Below are 23,819 nucleotides of genomic sequence, written 5' to 3' on the forward strand. Positions count from 1 at the left end.
GTAAGGGCTGCGGATACCCACATCATCGCTTAGCGGCAATGCGGAAAATACAAACATTGAAAAAATAAAAGCTGTACTGCGCATGACCGCCTTTTTTCTTTGATAATTCTAGGGATGCTGCCTCCTCAACTGATAAGCAATATTTATATAACAGTAATAAGTAGTCCTTTTTAATAGTGGATTATTGGTAGAGGATCTGACCACCTGAACTGAGATTATTTGTTAGATAGGTGGAAGGTTCCCGAGTACTGCTCCTTTATTTTAGTGATCTTACTGTGATATTCTTAATTGGAGAAAGGAGAAAATGATGGACCGTGGGTGCAACCTAATTTCTTTTTTATTAATTATTGATAGCCAAAACAAATAAACACATTTTGGGGATGCAGCCCCTTCTTCAACAATGTCTGAAAAGAGTACAGGGATGTTACTGGATAGTCTTGTCCTGTACTGCCAGGAAAGAAGAAACCGGCCATTTCTTCTTTCCTGGGAGGGATGAACGGTCTGGAGGGTTGCCAGCTCCAAATGCTTGGATATATTTTCTGGCATCTCACCGCCTGCAACAGTTGAAGGCGTGGGTGGAAAGAAATGGGGTGGGGTTGAATGGCAGATTGGTTTCTAAAATGAGCGATGCAGCCGTCCTACAACGGCGTGTGGGAGAGGGATGAAAGGAGGAAAAGGGACAACTGGGAAGTATTTTAATAATTTAATTATGGCATAAATTTAAGCAGATACTGCTGGAGGAGACCTGAATTGCCAGAGTTTTTTTAGGCTGGAGGGTTTTTCACCATGGGAGGGTTTTTTTTTGGAACAGGTACATTCTGGGGTCTTTTTTATAGTTTTGGACAATTTACAGAGCTGTATGTTGTTCCCTATAGTTATGTTTTCCAGTTCCTTCCGTTACGACCTGTGTTTGCTGCCCAGGCCTGGTCAGTACTTGTGCTTGCCGTTCAACACAGTTTGCTGAATTTTCTTGGACGTTCCGAAGCTACGAAGGGAGTAATATCTTATTTATATAGACAGATGTTTCCTTATTAACATAGTATGTAAGGCCGAAAATGTCCATCCAGTTCAGCCTATTACCCCCCCCCCCCCCCAATGTTGATCCTGAGTGGTCAGGCTGCCCGTTGGATGCAGTCTGACCCCCACTTCCCAACAGTAGGAGAAAAATAAGAGAGGTTAAATCTTTGGAGAGGGGAATATATATAAAAACGAGGCTATTTAGGGAAGATAGTTTGAGAGATTAATATATATCCCATTAACTTTTCTACATTACCTCAATACAACCAGCATTCAATATGAACTATCTAATGTATATAGATAGCTGGTTGCATTGAGGTAATGTAGAAAAGTTAATGGGATTTGGGGTAGAGTGGGGTGGAGGAGGAGGTGAGAAGATGAAGAGTTGTTTTTTTTTTGTACTTGCCTAAATGATTTTTTCGTTGTCGTTTGGGATGGGGACGATTCTGATTTGCTTAAATGTAGTTATGATTGATTGTATTGTTTGGGTGGGGTAATGTTATGTAGGTTATCCTTATGCATGTATAAATGTCTTGAAATTAAGCGGTAATTGTATTCAGAAATATAATTTCAATAAAGATGATTTTATTAAAAAAAAAACTCATGTGAATACACTCACTGAGGTTCTATTTCTGTCTGATTTTCTCAGATAGAACAATTGTCTGTGTACATATAGCCTAGGCCCCATAAATAAAGCAAAAGAAAAAAAAAAAGACTTGGCATGAAGCAATCTATTGTAGAGAGAGCAATTTGTTACAGAGTGAGCAGGTAATTCCCTGCAGAGACCAGCAAGGAAGCAGCTGCCTGCAGTCAAGTACAACTAAGAGGCACTTGGCTGGAGACATCTAAGGTCGGACTGGACCTATATCAGCACTTATGGGTAGACCATCATTTTCCTGCATAGCTCAGCAGAGAAGTGTCTCGCTGTTCATGAGACGACTATATTAATCTGCATTTGGAGGATGGGGTCATGTAGGAGAAGTTAGGTGTGGTAACATCTCACAGAACGCCTTTAGGCTACCTACACATGGCCAAGTGCGATATCGGGCCGTGAAACTTGCGCTCGCCAACATGTGATTTACCCACGCCTCTCAGCATTTCAGGTATAATAGCGTTGGAGGATCGGCAAGTGTTTCCTATTGTTTTCAATGGAAAACCTCACATTGCACTTGCGTGTACATCGCATGCCGTGCGATGTGTTTCCCTGTCACATTGAAAACAAAGATAGGGCATGCCACGAATGTATAGGACTCCATTCAAAATCTCACATGATTTTCTAGACAGTCTGAAAGCAGTTTTATGAAAATCCGAGAACCTTACAAAAAAACTTACAAATGCTCTAAAATCTAAAAATAAATAATACTCTCTTGTTCTTTCCCTAAGGGCTTATTCACATGGACGTATAACGGCCGGGTTTTTACACCCAGCTGATATACACTGTTCCACTCTGCTTAGCCATGCCCTGTCCCACCCCTACCATTGCAAACAGCGGTGAGGGGTGGAGAGGGGGTGGGAGCTCAGCACACTAACTCACGCCCAGTCCCGCCTCCTCCCCTTGCAGATAGGGGCAGCATATATTGGCCGGGCGTGAAAACCCTAAGGCCGAGCATGGCTGTGAAAATTTTGATTAGGGTCACATACATGATTGACTTTTTTACGGCACGGGAAAACATCCCCCTTTCAATGGGGCTGACAAAAACATTACACGGCGTACAAAGTGCACGCGAGTGCAATGCAAGGTTTTCCATTGGAAACAATGGGAAACAATTAATACTCAATACTTTCCTGAAAATTGCATGTGCACATGCGCAATATTGGGTCGACTTTCCTAATATCGCTCTCGCCCCTTTTGTGAAATTAGCTTAAGAGATCCAGTGTTGACGATACGGTGGTCCAGTGGTCATCGTTAACAAATGTGCAGCATGTGATCACTGCAGTCAATTAGCGGCCGCAGTGATGTGAAAGAAAGAACAGCAGTGGCTAGCGGTACGAGACATCGTTGCTGTACAGTTACAAATAAACAATTGCTTGTGACCCCTGAGGCTTTTGCGCTGAATGGCTGGGGAAAAGTAGAGGTGACTACTTTTTCTAATGCATTTGCAGGAGTTTTAACACTTTTTCACTTTTTGTGAAACCACTTCAAGGAAATTAGCTACTATATATATAAAAAAAAATAAATCAACAGTTGAAGGATACAAAGTGGAGTTAATGTGAACATAGATGCCACCGATCTCCTTATAACAATCATTGGAAACATCTGTGTCTCACAGCAAAAGGATAAGCTGAAAACTCAGCATACAAAATATCTGCTCCACTCACTGGGCAACCGTTCTAGTAAAGAAGTCTAACTTTGTTGGATATTTTTCTAATGGAGCTACATAGACTGCTAACAACTACCCACAAAGCTCCACACCCCCTAACTTAAATGTAATTTAAGAGTACACAGTTGATCTTGTAGGACTAAACAGCTATCTTCTAGGACTCATGCTTGCAGACTCAAACAAAATCTGTAACAGCGCCCAAAACTATCATGGACCATTGATAGTACTGATCTCCTCACATGGAATAGAGGGACCTCCATAATCTCCAGCAGTCCCATAGAGATGAATGAAGCAGCTGTATGCATGCTCGATCGCCATTCTGTTTATGCTTGGGGACACAGGGACCCCTGTTCTCGTGACTGATGGAGGTCCCAGCAATCAGACTTAAACAACCAGACACTTATAGCTTATCCTGTGCTTAAGGCCTCGTTCGCACGGGCTACAAAATCTCATGCACAGATTCCTTGTGGGAAATCCCGCACAGAATCCGCCCATCCCCGCTGCCAGCGACTTTGCTTACCTGTCAGTTCTTCTTTTCTTCTGTACTGTGGATGTGCTGCCAACACACATGCGCAGTACAGATTTCCCCACACCATCGCTAGGCGATGATGCGGATCCTGCAACACTTCTGCAATGCTCATTGCGGAAGTGCCATGGGACGGACGGCTTCCATTGACTTCAATAGAAGCCGTTCCTGCGTCTTCCGCTCTAAAATAGAGCTTGCTGCGATTTCATTTTCAGCACGTTGTGTCTGTAAATAAAATCCGCTTGTGTGCGTGGAAAGAGGAATCTCCACCCACATCTATGGGCAAATTGAGCAGCGGATCGCCCGTGCCCGTGACAAGAGTGGAGTCCGCAATTCAATTTGCCCCGTGTGCATGAGACCAATGGGATAACATTAAATCTTGGGGCAACCTCTTCTGAGAGCTTGGCTGCAACTACACCACAACCTCCACACATGTATTGATACAGTGGGGCGAATTTACTATTTAAAATACAACAGTTTTCTGGCACAAATTAGGCCAGAAAATTGTCTATCATGCTCGTGCCACACGTTTTTTCCTGACACTTTCTGATAGTTTTTCCAACTTGGTGCATGGCCTAAATTGTGACAAGAATTGTGCAAAATTGTGATAAATCCGATGCATTTTAGGACTGTCCAGTCTAAGTTTGCACTGTCTAACTTTAAGGGCTCAGTCACGGGCGCATCCGGGCGCCAATGCGCCCATGTTACTGCACGAAGAACACGGCCACACTGCAGGTGCGGACGACTCTCCGCACCACTGGAAGAAAGAACATATGACCGGCAATGGAGCCGGTCATGTGTTCTTTCTTCCAGCGGTGCGGAGAGTCATCCGTACCTGCAGTGCGGCCGTCTTATCCTGCAGGAACATGGGCGCATTGGCGTCCGGATGCGCCCATGTGACTGAGCCCTTAGACAGTATTAGTAAATAAGCTCCAGTATGTCCCTGTAGCATGGGAAACATCATATCAAGGTTTTGTCTATATTTGGTTCTTTTCCCTCTGTGTTATTGCAGAGCTTTTAATCTATATTCTTACGACTATTTTCCCATTTTACAAATGAGATCAAATACTGACAATACAAAAGTATATTGAAAGGACAACGAAACTTTTGCATTTCCAGCTTCTCTCCTCATTGGCTTTCTTAAAACCTGTGGATAGCCTGTATAATTATACATAAAACAAAGATTATTGCTGCTCAATATGTTGGTACTTAGAATCAATAACAAATTTGAAGATGCATGCATAGGCTGGAGGTGTAGAATGTAAAGTGTTTTGCCCACCATGAGAACAAGAAGGAGAATTATTTGTCCTCCATGAAGCATTCCACAGTGCTGCACCGCCTTATATCTCCTCCCTAATCTGTCTACCACCCTACCCCTGCTCTCTGTTCCCCTATTGATCTCAGACTAATGCTGCACTTAGACGTAACTATGATATAGTTCGGTTTAGACGCGAGCCAATAACCAACGGGAAATCGCTCACTTTTTGCTCTTCTTTTAGTTGCAGGAGGCATAAATATCATTGCTGGCTTGTTTACTTATCTTTGTGTTTAAACACTTCCCACTTATTGTTTCACATAGGAATCACTGAACGAGAAGTGAACCATTCTCCACAAGGATCTGCCTGTGCAGTGACCGAGGCACAAGGAACACCACTGAGGAGATGGCGGGGTAGCTATTAGGGTTGTCACGGTGGCACTAGCAACTCTTCCCCTGAGAGACGCATGTGGCTCTTGGCCAAGGCACTGACGGGCCTCTCCAGGCAACGCTAGGGTAGCGGTTACCTAAATAAATGGTATAGTGGACTCCAAGAATTCTGTCACGGGTGATGTCACCATTCCCTACTCCAAGGGATATCCAATAGGAATAAGAAAGTCCACACTCAGTTAACTTGAGAAACTCAGTTGCTGGGAACGGTCAACAACTGGAACTTTACTTGAAGATAGATAGCTTGATACAGGCTCACAATTTTCTGTGGGAAATTTCACACACTAGTGCAGGAAAGACAAGGACGGAGGTCAGGGGAAAAACACAGGATGACACCGGGCCTACAGTCAAGTTATCTGTATGACTCTGCTCCTGGACACATACACTATGGAGAAGGACAAGAACACTCCACTGAACACTCACTTTTGGGAAGCTTCTAGACACTGCACTGCGGACTTACTCTCCTTCTCCACACTTACTTTCTCACTCTCTTCAGGGTGGGGGTCCTGGGCATGAACCTCCAGGGTACCACTCCTTCGCTTCCATTCTTCACCACATGAGTGTTGAAGGTACCCCCATGTGGCTGGCACTCACTCTCTGACTGACTAAAATGGAACATCCCTTTACTTGCACCTTGCACTCACATATATCTTGCATGCTCACGTGACAACATAAATTGCTACATTTTCCAGACATATCCCAGACATTCACAGACATTAACCTCTTACAAGCTGCAGCTGTGCAATACGCATAACTAGTGACAAGACAATTTGCACTGAGCATCCACAATAAAGACATGACACTTACAGCAGTTATAGACAATTATGGAGGGGCCAGATATATGTACTTCGGGCCACTACACCTGTCCAAACAGGCTAAACGAGAGCGACGGAGTTAGCTGTGACATCACTCGCTCTTTCAAATGAGAATCAGCTTGTCTAAAATGGGCATTAGCTCCTATTTAATCCGAACCCCGCACTCCCGTCTCTAGGGCCGATGTCACATGGGTGTAAGCACATTTTTGCATGCATGTGTGTGTTTTACTGTATTTATTGGGCACGTAAAACATGTGCACTTGCACCCAAAGATACACACAAACATGCTCTTATTCACTGAAACGGGCCAATAAGTTAATTTGTTTGATATGTGCTACTTTTATGTGCAAACGTTCAGAAAAAAAGACCATGCTGAGGATTTCTTTGCACAAACCAAATGAGGTTCAATTCACAACATATTCGGAGCACAAAACACTGCACAGATATGTTCGTGTGCAACAGGTGCGCACAATACACAGTGAACAGAACCCACTGATTTAAATGGGTTAGTTCACATAAGCATATTTTTTGCGTGCATGCTCTATTTTCCTGCATATTTGCGCATAAAAATAGCACATATTGAACTTTTTAACGTAATTGCTTGTTTCGATGAATGGGAGCATGCTTTGGTGCTTATTTGTGTGCGCACCATTAGTGCAAAAAGTACAGTAAAACATGCACATACAAATACGCAATGTCAATTGCGCAAATGCGCTTTTGCCTGTGTGACACTGGCCTAAGGGTGCTGTGATACTGAGTGAGAAATCTTCACCCCAAGCGAATGAGCAAATGTCACAGTTTGCTCGTTCTTTTGGGTGGTCAGTTTAAACACAAAGATAAAAAAAAAAGATTTCACAAGGTAATTCAGTCGTTTTGTTCAATGCATAAGTGAATGAGAATGATTGCGTGACCAGTGTTTAAACCAAACAATTACCGAATGAGCCAACGATGATTTTTATGTTGCACAATAAGTGAATGAATTATCATTCAATCATTGGCTGTGTTTACACAGAACGATTAAATTCAAACAGTCCAGCGATTTTTTTTTTAACGATAATCGTTCCGTGGAACGCAATCCTTTTCCTGAGCTGCACCACTTCTCCGAAATTTGCTACCCCAAACAATGAAATTAATTTTCAATGTCCACAGCATGCCCTAAAAACACATCCTTTCTAGGGAGGTCTACCATATTCCCTAATATAACACTATTTCATTTACCCCTCTTCTACGTTCCCCTTGGAAACCTGACCCCCTTCATCCTACTGCATCCCCCTTACACCCTAATATACCTCATACCAGTACATACACAGATACCGGCTGGTGAGCGGCTTATACAGCTTTATGTATACTACCCTATTTATATAAAAGATGGCTGGACCCTTGTACAGAACGAGCACTTATACCTCTTATGTCACCCCTATATCCTCATAGATTGTAAGCTCTCATGATCCGGTCCCTCACTCCAAGTGTTCAACAATCTATTGCTTTATTACGGTCTTTATCTTGTCTATGTTCCCTCTGACTTGTAAAGTGTGAAGAATATTTTGGTGATGCAGAGTAGATAAAGAAATATTATTTCCTAAATGTAAAATGTTCATGAAGGTCTCAGCGTCTTGTTTTAGTTTTTCTTCAGAACCATTTTACCAAGTGCCATACAATGTGAAATTCTACTTTTACCCATTTATGTAACATTCTTCATACAGTGTTTTAATTTGCATCTGGAGTAGAAAGTCATGTTATACCTGAGAGACATCAAAGTGAAAATCAAGCGTCTTCCCGGGAAGTTCCTTGGAGGAGCTTGTCCACAGTCGACTGATTTCGAGCTTGGTCAGATCCCCATGTTGATAAGCCGGTAGCACCAGACTGGCAGATCTTGATACAACTAATTTCAAGATATTCAGAGCTTCTTTCCAGTGAACACTCTGAGGAAAAAATAGATAGAACTCAGTGATACTGTTCCGTCATGAAGCAATATTAATTTCCACTTTCCAGAACTGGAATACATAATAATATATTATAAACACATATAAAACTAAACAAAATTAAGGTAACACTTAAGCATCACAATATAACCCCAAGCCATTTACACTTCAGGAATATCAATCTGTCCACGCCCTCTTGCAGCAGCCAATGGCTGCACCATCTTTGATTAGCAAGATTGTGTGACCACTACCTGCAACGGGAGTGCAATGTTTTCAATGCATGCGGTTACCACATCATGGGGTCATGGCTTTAGGTAGCATAAGCAATTGTGAATCAATTGTATCAATTTAACTGATTTGGAGCATTTTAAAGGGACAACAGAAGCACTGGTGGGGCAACAACAAGACAACTTCCAAAAAGGGCATGGTTTTGCAGTTGATGGCCACAGAATTACTTTCCCCTTTTCTTCCAGATCGATTCTTCCCTAGTTTTGCATTTTGCTGGTGTCCTTGTCCCTACTAGTAGCGTGAGGCGGCACTTGCAGCCCAATGAGGTTGCATAAGTAGTCCTACTCCTCCAGGATGGCACATCCATACATGCCACTGCAAAAAAGTTTGTGTCTCCCAGCACATTCTCAAGAGCATGGACCAGATACCAGGACATGGGTAGTTACATAAGGAGAGATGGACAGGGCCGTAAAACGGTATTAACCCATCATCAGAGTTGGTATCAGCTCCATTTTCTGGCTCTGGAACAGGAGAAGCATTGCAAGAGCCTAGAAAATTACGTCCGGTGGGCTACTTTCATGCACGTTTCTAAGCAAACGGTCAGAAATAGTAGTATGACCTGCACTCACAGCTCAGCACCATGCAGCTTGATTGGTATTCACCAGAGAATACCAGAATTGGCAAGTCTGACACTGGTGCCCCATTTTCTTCACACATGAGAGCAGGTTTGCAGTGAACACATGCGACAAGAATGAAGGAGTCTGGAGATGATGTAGATCATCAAAATCCAATCTATGATTCAAGTGTTCCATAAATTTTTTGGAGCACTGTATATTACAGCTAGCTAGAAATTATTCCCCCGAACTATGTAAAGGCGATTGATGGCATACTCTGGTTTATTTACTCTGGGGAAGATAAATACTGCTGAATGCCAGGCACGCTTGGGCTGGCTAGTAAAGAATAATAATCCATCATGCATCTTCTGTAAGTATTCACTCATTATAGAGCTCAAGGCTAAATCACATTATGTTATAACTCTTTAAAAGAGGTTTTCCAGGACCTTCAATTGATGGTGTATTCTTAGGATAGACCATCAATATATGACTGGTTGGGGTTTGACCTCCTGTCCCAAATTAATTAGCAGAATATTCAACTGAATGGACAGAGCTGCAATACCAGCTACAGCCACACATGAGAAACAATTATGGGATCTCTCCATTCTCTTGAATTGTGTGGGTTATGGGACTCAGAATGTGGAAACCCCATCAAGAAGCAACATGCCGCTTCTTTCTTTACTGCATACAGAAAAGCCATATAAACAACCACATGGATGACTTTAAGATATGGAATTTGTGGGTGGATTCCATGGTAAATCCATGGAATACACAACGTGAAATGCTGTTTCCACAGATCCATGATTACATCAGGGTTAATGTATTAAAAATTATTTTATTCTATTCTATATAGAGCCTTGTGTGGTACAGAGTGTTAAGGCAGCTGAAATGCAGTCTTAAGCTCTCACTCATGACCTGAAGGTCAATCCCCGCGTGGTCCAGGGAGCCGGCTCAAGGTTGACTTAGCCTTCCATCTTTCCGAGGTCGGTAAAATGAGTACCCAGCTTGGTGGGGGGTAATAAATAAATTACCTGAAAGCGCTGCGGAATAAGTTGGCGCTATACAAATAACAAGATTTATTTTATTTTTATTTTTTTGGTCTTCCATACCTGAACATATTTTTCAATGGTCTTCAGAACTTCCATGTTGAATTGCTTTCCAGGAATCATTGACATATCCATGTGGCTGAGAAGACTGTAGATAATTTGCAGAAGGGAATGCTGCATGCTGGGGAGGCCTTTTTCCAGTAACTGTGGATAATACATTTAGAGAACAATCAGGTAAGAAATGCTACATATTTTTGTTTGCTTCTTTTATCATCGATATGTCGATGACCATTTAGAATTAGACAGGATGTATAAATTACCTCTGCCAAGTAGGTCACCATATTGATAGTAATGTCAGTAAATGCTTCGTGGAGGTATCTGCACACCACGTTCACCCATGTAGAGCAGTCTCTGGTGTAGCTGTGTGTTTTGTACAGGGTCATGACATGAGCCAGGTTGGACAGCTTGGGGTTCTTTTCTTCTAGGCATACCTAGCAAAGAGGACATGTTTATTGCATCTTGTAGCCTCGTATACCAGGTACAAAGCAGATGGAGATGTGTTAATATCAAACCTGTGCAATTCTCTCTGCCGCTTCCTTACAGAAGTTGTTTGGACTTTCAAAATGCTGGATTAAATGAGGCAGCAGACATAAGATATTCAAAGGAAAACCTGGAGACGAAGAAATATAAGGGTTCAATTCAGACACGATCGATATAAGTTTAAAAAAGAATTAATTATAAACAAAATTAAGGCTCAAATCCACGGATTTCTTTAAAAATCATCGGCAACTAGAGATGAGCGAACGCGTTCGTCCGAGCTTGATATTCGTGCGAATATTAGGGTGTTCGGGATGTTCGTTATTCGTGACGAACACCATGCGGTGTTCTGGTTACTTTCACTTCCTTCCCTGAGACGTTAGCGCGCTTTTCTGGCCAATTGAAAGACAGGGAAGGCATTACAACTTCCCCCTGCAACGTTTAAGCCCTATACCACCCCCCTGCTGTGAGTGGCTGGCGAGATCAGGTGTTCGCCTAATATAAAAGTCGGCCCCTCCCGCGGCTCGCCTCAGATGCGGTGTGAGTTAGATGAGGGACAGTGCTGTTTATACCGGAGCTGCTGTAGGGAAAGAATTGGTAGTTAGTGTAGGCTTCAAGACCCCCCAAAGGTCCTTATTAGGGCCACTGATAGCTGTGTGTTGGCTGCTGTTAGCAGTGGGATTTTTTTTTTTCTCAAAGTCGCCTCTGCAGACCGTTGCACCTGGCATTAGGGACAGAAGTGCTGCATAGGCAGGGAGAGTGTTAGGAGTGAGTGTAGCCTTCAAGAACCTCAACGGTCCTTTCTAGGGCCATATTTATCCGTGTGCAGTACTGTCCAGGCTGCTGTTGGCTGTGCTGCATTTTTTTTGGGCTTCTCAAAATCGCCTCTGCAGAGCATTCCACCCTCCATTGATACTGCAGGGAAAGAATTGTATAGGCAGGGCCACAACACAGTTATTATTCATAGAATATACGCAGTGCTGCCTGTTGGTGGGAAAAACCTGAAAACAAATCTATTTGTCCAGCCTCTGTCCGTCCTAACGCCTGTGGACACGTGTGAGCTGCGTGAAAAACATTGCTAAATCATACGCACCCAGCTACGCTTTACTGCTGGCTTCGCCATTTGCTTTCCTTAATTGGGAAAAAAAATACCTGCTCTGCCACAGTTAATAACTCTGCTACCCTCACGTTCTGTGACACATAAGCAGGGACACAGCGCAGTTATTAAACTTCTCAGGTTCATTGAATATACGCAGTGCTGCCTGTTGGTGGGAAAAAACTGAAAAGAAATCTATTTGTCCAGCCTGTGTCCGTCCTTACGCCTGTGGAGACGTGTGAGCTGCGTGAAAAACATTGCTAAATCATACGCAGCCAGCTACGGTTTACTGCTGGGTTCGCCATTTGCTTTCCTTAATTGGGAAAAAAAATACCTGCTCTCCAAGAGTTATAATAACTCTGCTACCCTCACGTTCTGTGACACATAAGCAGGGACACAGCGCAGTTATTAAACTTCGCAGGTTCATTGAATATACGCAGTGCTGCCTGTTGGTGGGAAAAAACTGAAAAGAAATCTATTTGTCCAGCCTGTGTCCGTCCTTACGCCTGTGGAGACGTGTGAGCTGCGTGAAAAACATTGCTAAATCATACGCAGCCAGCTACGGTTTACTGCTGGGTTCGCCATTTGCTTTCCTTAATTGGGAAAAAAAATACCTGCTCTCCAAGAGTTATAATAACTCTGCTACCCTCACGTTCTGTGACACATAAGCAGGGACACAGCGCAGTTATTAAACTTCGCAGGTTCATTGAATATACGCAGTGCTGCCTGTTGGTGGGAAAAAACTGAAAAGAAATCTATTTGTCCAGCCTGTGTCCGTCCTTACGCCTGTGGAGACGTGTGAGCTGCGTGAAAAACATTGCTAAATCATACGCAGCCAGCTACGGTTTACTGCTGGGTTCGCCATTTGCTTTCCTTAATTGGGAAAAAAAATACCTGCTCTCCAAGAGTTATAATAACTCTGCTACCCTCACGTTCTGTGACACATAAGCAGGGACACAGCGCAGTTATTAAACTTCGCAGGTTCATTGAATATACGCAGTGCTGCCTGTTGGTGGGAAAAAACTGAAAAGAAATCTATTTGTCCAGCCTGTGTCCGTCCTTACGCCTGTGGAGACGTGTGAGCTGCGTGAAAAACATTGCTAAATCATACGCAGCCAGCTACGCTTTACTGCTGGCTTCGCCATTTGCTTTCCTTAATTGGGAAAAAAAATACCTGCTCTGCCACAGTTAATAACTCTGCTACCCTCACGTTCTGTGACACATAAGCAGGGACACAGCGCAGTTATTAAACTTCGCAGGTTCATTGAATATACGCAGTGCTGCCTGTTGGTGGGAAAAAACTGAAAAGAAATCTATTTGTCCAGCCTGTGTCCGTCCTTACGCCTGTGGAGACGTGTGAGCTGCGTGAAAAACATTGCTAAATCATACGCAGCCAGCTACGCTTTACTGCTGGCTTCGCCATTTGCTTTCCTTAATTGGGAAAAAAAATACCTGCTCTGCCACAGTTAATAACTCTGCTACCCTCACGTTCTGTGACACATAAGCAGGGACACAGCGCAGTTATTAAACTTCGCAGGTTCATTGAATATACGCAGTGCTGCCTGTTGGTGGGAAAAAACTGAAAAGAAATCTATTTGTCCAGCCTGTGTCCGTCCTTACGCCTGTGGAGACGTGTGAGCTGCGTGAAAAACATTGCTAAATCATACGCAGCCAGCTACGGTTTACTGCTGGGTTCGCCATTTGCTTTCCTTAATTGGGAAAAAAAATACCTGCTCTCCAAGAGTTATAATAACTCTGCTACCCTCACGTTCTGTGACACATAAGCAGGGACACAGCGCAGTTATTAAACTTCGCAGGTTCATTGAATATACGCAGTGCTGCCTGTTGGTGGGAAAAAACTGAAAAGAAATCTATTTGTCCAGCCTGTGTCCGTCCTTACGCCTGTGGAGACGTGTGAGCTGCGTGAAAAACATTGCTAAATCATACGCAGCCAGCTACGCTTTACTGCTGGCTTCGCCATTTGCTTTCCTTAATTGGGAAAAAAAATACCTGCTCTGCCACAGTTAATAACTCTGCTACCCTCACGTTCTGTGACACATAAGCAGGGACACAGCGCAGTTATTAAACTTAGATAATTCATTCACTAGAGGCAGTGGGGCCTTTCGTTTTCCAAAAAGGGCAAAAATTATATTTGGCCTGCAGTCTTGCGCCAATTTATTTCCTGCCTGGGAAATCTAATCACTGGTAATACAGCATGCTGAGGGGTAGGGGTAAGCCTAGAGGACGTGGACGTGGACGTGGCCGAGGACGCGGAGGGCCAAGTGAGGGTGTGGGCACAGGCCAAGCTCCTGATCCAGGTGTGTCGCAGCTGTCTGCTGCGCGATTAGGAGAGAGGCACGTTTCTGGCGTCCCCACATTCATCGCCCAATTAATGGGTCCACGCGGGAGACGGTTATTAGAAAATGAGCAGTGTGAGCAGGTCCTGTCCTGGATGGCAGAAAGTGCTTCGAGCAACCTATCGTCTACCCGCAGTTCTGCGCCGTCCACTGCTGCCAATCCGAATCCTCTGTCTGCTGCTCCTCCTTCCTCCCAGCCTCCTCACTCCACTACAATGACACCTGCTCAGGAGCGGGAACACTCCCAGGAACTGTTCTCGGGCCCCTGCTTAGATTGGGCAGCAGCGGTTCCTCTCCCACCAGAGGAGTTTATCGTCACTGATGCCCAACCATTCGAAAGTTCCCGGGGTCCGGGGGAAGAGGCTGGGGACTTCCGCCAACTGTCTCAACAACTTTCTGTGGGTGAGGAGGACGATGACGATCAGACACAGTTGTCTTGCAGTGAGGTAGTAGTAAGGGCAGTAAGTCCCAGGGAGCAGCGCACAGAGGATTCGGAGGAAGAGCAGCAGGACGATGAGGTGACTGACCCCACCTGGTGTGCAACGCTTACTCAGGAGGACAGGTCTTCAGAGGGGGAGTCAAGGGCATCAGCAGGGCAGGTTGCAAGAGGCAGTGCGGTGGCCAGGGCCAGGGGTAGAGGCAGGGCCAGACCGAATAATCCACCAAGTGTTTCCCAAAGCGCCCCCCCGCGCCATGCCACCCTGCAGAGGCCGAGGTGCTCTAAGGTCTGGCAGTTTTTCACAGAGACGCCTGACGACCGACGAACAGTGGTGTGCAACCTTTGTTGCGCAAAGCTCAGCCGGGGAGCCAACACCAACAGCCTCACCACCACCACCATGCGCAGACATATGATGGCCAAGCACCCCACAAGGTGGGACGAAGGCCGTTCACCGCCTCCGGTTTGCACCCCTGCCTCTCCCCCTGTGCCCCAACCTGCCACTGAGATGCAACCCCCCTCTCAGGACACAGGCACTACCGCCTCATGGCCTGCACCCACACCCTCATCTCCGCTGTCCTCGGCCCCATCCAGCAGTGTAGTTCAGCGCACCGTTCAGCCGTCGCTTGCGCAAGTGTTCGAGCGCAAGCGCAAGTACGCCGCCACGCACCCGCACGCTCAAACGTTAACCGTCCGCATCGCAAAATTCATCAGCCTTGAGATGCTGCCGTATAGGGTTGTGGAAACGGAGTCCTTCAAAAGTATCATGGAGGCGGCGGCCCCGCGCTACTCAGTTCCCAGTCGCCACTACTTTTCCCGATGTGCCGTCCCAGCCCTGCACGACCACGTCTCCCGCAACATTGTGCGCGCCCTCACCAACGCGGTTACTGCCACGGTCCACTTAACTACGGACACGTGGACAAGCACAGGCGGGCAGGGCCACTACATCTCCCTGACGGCACATTGGGTGAATTTAGTGGAGGCTGGGACAGAGTCAGAGCCTGGGACCGCTCACGTCCTACCCACCCCCAGAATTGCGGGCCCCAGCTCGGTGGTGGTATCTGCGGAGGTGTATGCTTCCTCCACTAAAGCACCCTCCTCCTCCTCCTCCTCCTCTGTCTCACAATCAAGATGTGTTAGCAGCAGCATGTCGCCAGCAGTCGGTGTCGCGCGGTGTGGCAGCACAGCGGTGGGCAAGCGTCAGCAGGCCGTGCTGAAACTACTCAGCTTAGGCGATAAGAGGCACACGGCCCACGAACTGCTGCAGGGTCTGACACAGCAGACCGACCGCTGGCTTGCGCCGCTGAGCCTCCAACCGGGCATGGTCGTGTGTGACAACGGCCGTAACCTGGTGGCGGCTCTGCAGCTCGGCAGCCTCACGCACGTGCCATGCCTGGCCCACGTCTTTAATTTGGTGGTTCAGCGGTTTCTGAAAAGCTACCCACGCTTGTCAGACCTGCTCGTAAAGGCGCGCCGGCTCTGCGCACATTTCCGCAAGTCCCACACGGACGCTGCCACCCTGCGCACCCTGCAACATCACTTTAAGCTGCCAGTGCACCGACTGCTGTGCGACGTGCCCACACGGTGGAACTCTACGCTCCACATGTTGGCCAGGCTCTATGAACAGCGTAGAGCTATAGTCGAATACCAACTCCAACATGGGCGGCGCAGTGGGAGTCAGCCTCCTCAATTCCTTTCAGAAGAGTGGGCCTGGTTGGCAGACATCTGCCATGTCCTTGGTAATTTTGAGGAGTCTACCCAGGTGGTGAGCGGCGATGCTACAATCATTAGCGTCACCATTCCTCTGCTATGCATCTTGAGAAATTCCCTGCAAACCATAAAGGCAGCTGCTTTGCGCTCGGAAACGGGGGCGGGGGAAGACAGTATGCCGCTGGATAGTCAGGGCACCCTCCTGTCTATTTCACAGCGCGTACAGGAGGAGGAGGAGGATGAGGAGGAGGGGGAAGAGACAGCTTGGCCCGCTGCTGACGGTACACCGGCTGATTGCCTGTCATCCTTTCAGCGTGTATGGCCTGAGGAGGAGGAGGAGGAGGAGGATCCTGAAAGTGATCTTCCTAGTGAAGACAGCCATGTGTTGCGTACAGGTACCCTGGCACACATGGCTGACTTCATGTTAGGATGCCTTTCTCGTGACCCTCGCGTTGCACGCATTCTGGCCACTACGGATTACTGGGTGTACACACTGCTCGATCCACGGTATAAGGAGAACCTGCCCACTCTGATTCCCGAAGAGGAAAGGGGTTCGAGAGTGTTGCTATACCACAGGACCCTTGCGGACAAGCTGATGGTAAAATTCCCAGCCGACAGCGCTAGTGGCAGAAGGCGCAGTTCCGAGGGCCATGTTGCAGGGGATGTGCGTAGATCGAGCAGCATGTACATCCCAGGCAGTGCAACAGTCTTTAAGGGCCTGGCCAGCTTTATGGCTCCCCACCAAGACTGTGTCACCGCTCCCCAGTCACGGCTGAGTCGGCGGGAGCACTGCAAAAGGATGGTGAGGGAGTACGTAGCGGATCGCACGACCATCCTTGGTGACGCCTCTGCCCCCTACAACTACTGGGTGTCGAAGCTGGACACGTGGCCTGAACTAGCCCTGTATGCCCTTGAGGTGCTTGCTTGTCCTGCGGCTAGCGTGTTGTCGGAGAGGGTGTTTAGTGCGGCTGGGGGAATCATCACCGATAAGCGTAGCCGCTTGTCAACCGACAGTGCCGACAGGCTAACACTCATCAAGATGAACAAAGGCTGGATTTCGCCAGACTTCTGTTCTCCACCAGCGGACAGCAGCGATACGTAAGCAATACGTAGGCTGCACCCGCGGATGGAAGCTACGTTCTCTCTCACCATCCAAAACGGGGACATTTGTGCTTCATCAATCTGTGTCTAATATTCCTCCTCCTCCTCCTCCTGCTCCTCCTCCTGAAACCTCACGTAATCACGCTGAACGGGCAATTTTTCTTAGGGCCACAAGGCTCACTCAAATAATTTTTCAGAACAATTTTTATAAGTTTCAATTAGCTTAAAAGCGTTGGAACTTTAACTTGAACCAATTTTTCGTTACACTGGGCTGCCTCCAGGCCTAGTTACCACTTAAGCCACATTAACCAAAGCGATTAATGGGTTTCACCTGCCCTCTTGGCTGGCCATGGCCAATTTTTGGGATGTACATTAGTACTGTTGATACAGCAATTTTTGTGGGCCCTCGCCTACAGTGTAATCAAATTAATTTTTAGCCCACCTGCATTACAGCTGACGTTACCTCAGCTGTGTTGGGCAATGCAATGGGATATTTCTATGTACCGCCGGTGGCTTCCTGGCACCCACCCAGGCAGTGGGTCCACAGGGAGTTAAACCTACATGTGTCCACTTGTAAAGAACCCCAGTCTGACTGGGGCATGCAGTGTGGGCCGAAGCCCACCTGTATTACGCACGACATTACTACCTCAGCTGTGTTGGGCAATGCAATGGGATATTTTTGTGTACCGCCGGTGGGTTCCAGGGAGCCACCCATGCTGTAGGTGCACACTGAGTTTTTAATACATCTGTACACTTCTAAAGAACCCGTCTGACTGGGGCATGCAGTGTGGGCCGAAGCCCACCTGTATTACGCACGACATTACTACCTCAGCTGTGTTGGGCAATGCAATGGGATATTTCTATGTACCGCCGGTGGCTTCCTGGCACCCACCCAGGCAGTGGGTCCACAGGGAGTTAAACCTACATGTGTCCACTTGTAAAGAACCCCAGTCTGACTGGGGCATGCAGTGTGGGCCGAAGCCCACCTGCATTAAGCACGACATTACTACCTCAGCTGTGTTGGGCAATGCAATGGGATATTTCTGTGTACCGCCGGTGGGTTCCAGGGAGCCACCCATGCTGTGGGTCGACAGGGACTTCACAATAGGGAGTTGTACCTGCCTGTGTCTATGAATTAAAAAGCCCGGTCTGACTGGGGCATGCAGACACCTTGACAGAATGAATAGTGTGTGGCACATAGGTTCCCCATTGCTATGCCCACGTGTGCAGCTCCTGATGGCGGTGGCACAGGATTCTATTTCTCATTGCTTCTGTACAGCATTGTGGGCTATCGCTCCGCCACTTTTAAAGAGGGTCGCTGCCTAGCCGTGCCAACCTCTGCAGTGTATGCCTGAGGTCCCTCGTCATGGCAGACGCAATTCTAAATAGACATGAGCGTGGTGTGGCATGAGGGCAGCTGAAGGCTGCGCAGGGACACTTTGGTGTGCGCTGTGGGGGGGAGGGGGTGCGGTTGGGCAGCATGTAACTCAGGAGAAGTGGCAGTGGAGTGTCATGCAGGCAGTGATTGTGCTTTGTTGGAGGTAGTGTGGTGCTTAGCAAAGGTATGCCATGCTAATGAGGGCTTTTCAGAAGTAAAAGTTGTTGGGAGGGGGGGGGGCCCACTCTTGCCGCTATTGTGGCTTAATAGTGGGACCTGTGAACTTAGGATGCAGCCCAACATGTAGCCCCTCGCCTGCCCTATCCGTCACTGTGTCATTCCCATCACTTTCCTGAATTGCCCAGATTTTCACACATGAAAACCTTAGCGAGCATCGGCGAAATACAAAAATGTTCTGGTCGCCCATTGACTTCAATGGGGTTCGTTGTTCGAAACGAACCCTCGAGCATCACGGGAAGTTCGTTACGAATAACGAACACCCGAACATTTTGGTGTTCGCTCATCTCTATCGGCAACCACACATGCATGACATACCCCTCAAATATGCACGGTCATACTGCCAGAGGCTACCAACACCTACATACTCCAAAGGATTATGCTATGTCTCAAACAGCACTTGTCAAATGGATCACTGATATTCTCAATTTAACCATCCCATGCCTATTAAAGGCCCTAAAGTACAGTTGGCGCTCCCTCCCCTCTAGCCGCTATGTTGAAATGACTCTACAACTCTATCATCGGGCATATATCACTCCTAAAAGAGGATTTAAAAGGGGAATATACCCAGATGATGGGTATCGCCGATGTCGGGAGCTGGGGGAAGGTTCAAAATTTCTGGACTAGGATACACAGATTCACCGCCACGCATCTGACCTCGGACGGCCCCCTCAATCCCATCTCAGCAATCTTTGGTTACATAGGGCAAGAAAAATAAAGATATACGCCAGGAAATCGAAAACTTCTACATATGGTAGCCATGGACGGGGTCAAAACGATTGTGCAGACATGAATTGACAGAAAGCCTCCTCCCTTTAAACTATTTTTGGAGAAACTCACATTTCTCGTGCAGATGAGCTGGGTGGAGGCTTCATCTGCAAAGGAAACCCGGGTATAGAGGTTTTTTGAAAGTTGGGAAAGCTTTATTAACATATTATCCCAACGAGTGAGGCTCTTAATTCATCCTTTAAACTAACCTCTTGGTATATGGAGAGAACCATGGGATGAGACCCCCCGATAGCCTTATAACTGATGTGATCCAGAGGGTGTGGTAGGGATCCCGCATGTGATGCCACTGCACAAAATCCTGGGTGCTATTTGAGCCCTGCTGGAGCCGTACAGGAGGAGAGAAACTCTAAGAAACTAACTTTGAGTTACCCATGAAGCCAACCAAAGTTTGCTGATCAGTTTACATTTGTTACAGGGGTCCAGTTACAAGGCCTCATACCTCCCCCACCCCATCCCTTTTTTCCCTCACTACCCCTTCCCCCACAGTCTTCTGCCTTTTCCTAATGGATTTTCCTTTATTAAGATGCAACTAGATACTTTATAAACTTTTGTTGCAAACTAAGATCGAATCTTCAGAACCAGACATTGGCACCATAATGCTTGAAAATGATTCCCAATGATCCAATTGTACCTCTATTACTGTATAACATGCATCTATACTTTATCCTATTTATAAAAAAGTTAATAAAAACATATTGAAGTAAAGTCATCGGCAATTACGATACTTATGATATGTTTATGGGGCGAAAGACCAGAGTGAAAACCTTCCCAAATAGGGCTCTGGCTGAAAATACACCATCATAAAACAACTATTGGACCCACACGATTAGGAGTGATGACAAATCCAAGTGATATGGAATTAGTTCCTATAGTGATAAAGAATCTTTAAGGTCAATAGTGTATAAATGGAGAGCACAATCTTTAAAATCAGAGTATAAATGGAGAGCATGCTAATCATAGAGCCTAAGCAGTGTGAATAGAGTCTTAAAGATGCATGTAAACTTACCTATGACCTGTGTAGAGTCCACCATGGAGACACGAGAAACAGGTGTGAGCATACTGAAGAGTTGAAGTGTTAAATCTGTTGTAGTGAGAGAGGTGAACCCTTTAAGAAGGAGCTGCTGAAGCCCAGAGAAATCGGACCATTTCAGCTGCCCTTGTAGCTTCTCCAGCTTTTCTCTGTTTTCAGACTTGTCCAGGGGCAAATGAGCCAAAAGTTTGTTCAACAGTCTCAGTGCCATCAAATACTCAAACTCAAAGTCTGATTCCATTAGGGCTACAGCAACCCAAAATATGGTGGCCAGCAGATTAGTAGGATTGTTTATGTGAGAGGGGTCGGTCACATTGTCCTTTAGTGAGGATGAACTTCTGGTTTTTGGAGAGAATCCCTGTTGCGTACAAGCTTGTATCCTGTCCAGAGTGGCACTGCGAGGAGGATCCGATGACTTGTCCGCCACACCAAACTTTTTAGGAACAGAGAAGCTTCTCTGGTGTCGGCTACGTTCAGCGGTAGCTGTGCTTCCACCTACCATTCCAGGATTAACGTTCAGTTGACCGGTGCTCTTCCTGTTTGCAGTTAACTTTGTATTGGAAGTCAGGTCAGGAGATGATGACCTGTAAATTTTAATAATACACTGATAAAACAATGTGTTCTGCCTGTATGTATACATTTTCCATCTAGTGAGAATGGGAAGAGTTGCTATTCAAATTAATGAGAGGCAGCAGGTGGATCTGAAAATCTTGCTTGGAAATATTGAAGGGTGTCTTTTTTTCAATAAACAGCACCACTCTTGACTCGATGGGTGGTGTGTTGTATTGCAGCTCGGCAATTAGACACAGCCCATGGATGCAAGGAGCAATACCTCTGGGGAAATACCTCAGACAACTCCTTTATACGTTAACAGAATCCGAAGTAAATCTCTTAAAAGGGTTATCCAGGCAAAATACATTTTTTGAAATCTACTGAAAATATAGAAGAATGCATAGTCATCTCACCCGATCCTTCTGCTCGCATTCCTCTACTACAAGTCTAAGTCTACTTCCAGCTGCAGCAGCGATGACATCCCAACAGCGAAATAGGACTACTGCAGCTATTCACTGGCTGACATGTGTCAGTGATTAGGTACAGTGGTCACATGTCCCTGTTGTCGATGACATCATCGCTAGCTTGTTGTAAATGGAAGTGAAGACCAGTAAGGGAACCAGCAGAGGAGGAAATAAAGCATCAGGGAATCGGGTGAGGTCAGTATGCAGTCTTTTATGTTTTTACAGCAGACTGAGCAGATTTCAAAAAAATTGTTTTGCCCGGCTAACCCTTGCAGTTTGATAACAAAATAAAATTGACTTCTTTCTGTGTGACTACTGTGATGATATTAGGGCGTGAAAAGCACGTTCGTGTGAACGAGCCCTAATGGTCAGAGATGACACAGTGCATTTGCTTAATTTGCAGGACATCGACTGCAGAGGTTCCTGCTGTCTGTAGTGAAGACATTGCAGCTGCTCAACAGACATAGGGCTTATTTAGACGGGCATATATCGGTCAGGTTTTCACACCTGGTTGATATACGCTGCCCCTCTCTGCAAGGAGAGGAGGCAGGATGGGTCTGGAGCTAGTGCACTGAGTTCCCACCCCCTCTCCGCCCCTCGCCACTGTTTGCAATAAGAGGGGCAGGACAGGGGTGGAACTTAGCCCCACTCCTCCCATAGCAAACAGTGGCAAAAGGCAGAGAGGGGGCAGAAGCTCAGTGCACTAGCTCCCGTACCGATCCGCCTCTTGCCCTTGCAGAGAGGGGCAGTGTATATCTGATGGGCTTAAAAAGCAGACTGGTATACGCCCGTCTGAATAAGCCCTTACAGATGTGTTGTGCCTTTACATTTTTTCTAACCCCATAAGGTACCATTACTCCTAAGTAGAGTTGAGCGAACGCACTCTGCCAAGCTTGATGCTCGTTCGAGTATTAGCGTACTCAATGGTGCTCGTTACTCGAACGAGCATCACGCTGTGTTTGACTCAGCCCCAGTTTTTGGCTCCTCCCTGTTGTGACGTACCTGTTTTGGCCCCTTCCCGCCGGCAAATTTTTTTGGAGAGAGTGAGAGGGGGAGCAAGAGGGAGAGGGAGAGAAAAAAACCCGTGTACCAAGAAAAAAAAAAAAAGCTCGGGACCCGGCATCCCACATACAAAAATGCTCGAGTCTCCCATTGTAGTCAATGGGGTTCGTTACTCGAGTAGAGCTCTCGAATTTTCCGAAAAGCTAGACTCCAATAACGTGGACCCGAGCATTTGGGTGCTCGCTCATCTCTACTCCTAAGTTTTTCAATTGATTTTCCTGTGTTTTGTGCACCTCTGCACTATGGAGCACTTTTTCCTCATGTCTAGTTTTGATAAACGAGGCAAATAAGTTTCTTCTATAGTAGATTGCTGTGTATTATGGGAGTTCTGATACAAGACCGATATCCATCTTGGCTGCTTATTTTTTCACAAACAGTGCCACATCTCTTCAAAGATTGTGTCCAGTATTCCAATTCTGCTCCATTGAAGTGAATGAGTCGCGATACTATACACAACCTGTGGACACGTGTAGCATTGCTTTTTAAAGAAATCAGCCATGATTTTCTAAACCCAACCAACCTTCTTAATGCAATCAAATAGAGAAAAACACCATCTGATTCTGATTTAACCCCTAATGAGCTTTAGATTTGTGAAATGAAAAATAAAAAGACATTCAGTGATTAATACCCTACTGCTTATGCATTATGCCTTGTTCACACAGGTGACAAAGTCGTGCGATTTTGTAGCGTTGCTACAATGCTACAAATCGCATGTATGAGAAGCCCATGCTTTCCTATGGGTTACTTCACACATGCAATGTTTTGTAGCATGCTACGAAATGACACAAAAACCTCACGGGTCCCGCTATATGCATGTGACTCATGAGGTTTTGTAGTCTATGTTTCCCTATGGGGCCCTCCTCTCTGTTGCATCGC

General features: G+C 46.2%; 1 protein-coding gene across 4 annotated transcripts in view; it reads right to left on the minus strand.

Annotated features, from left to right (window-relative positions):
* FRY (FRY microtubule binding protein) overlaps nt 1-23,819 on the minus strand; it is a 304,066-nt gene that overhangs the window by 45,120 nt on the left and 235,127 nt on the right. For all 4 annotated transcript variants that reach the window (XR_010787154.1, XM_066582996.1, XM_066583004.1 and 1 more), the window contains exons 44-48: nt 20,842-21,449; nt 10,767-10,864; nt 10,515-10,685; nt 10,258-10,398; nt 8,127-8,306 (exon numbers count right to left, since the gene is read on the minus strand). Coding sequence is in view for 3 of the 4 variants with exons in the window: in XM_066582996.1 (XP_066439093.1) it covers nt 8,127-8,306; nt 10,258-10,398; nt 10,515-10,685; nt 10,767-10,864; nt 20,842-21,449 (1,198 nt within the window). In the remaining variant the exon portion in view is untranslated. The remainder of the gene's footprint in view (nt 1-8,126; nt 8,307-10,257; nt 10,399-10,514; nt 10,686-10,766; nt 10,865-20,841; nt 21,450-23,819) is intronic.

The sequence above is a fragment of the Eleutherodactylus coqui genome, chromosome 1 (genome assembly GCF_035609145.1).
Source record: "Eleutherodactylus coqui strain aEleCoq1 chromosome 1, aEleCoq1.hap1, whole genome shotgun sequence".
NCBI lineage: Eukaryota > Metazoa > Chordata > Amphibia > Anura > Eleutherodactylidae > Eleutherodactylus > Eleutherodactylus coqui.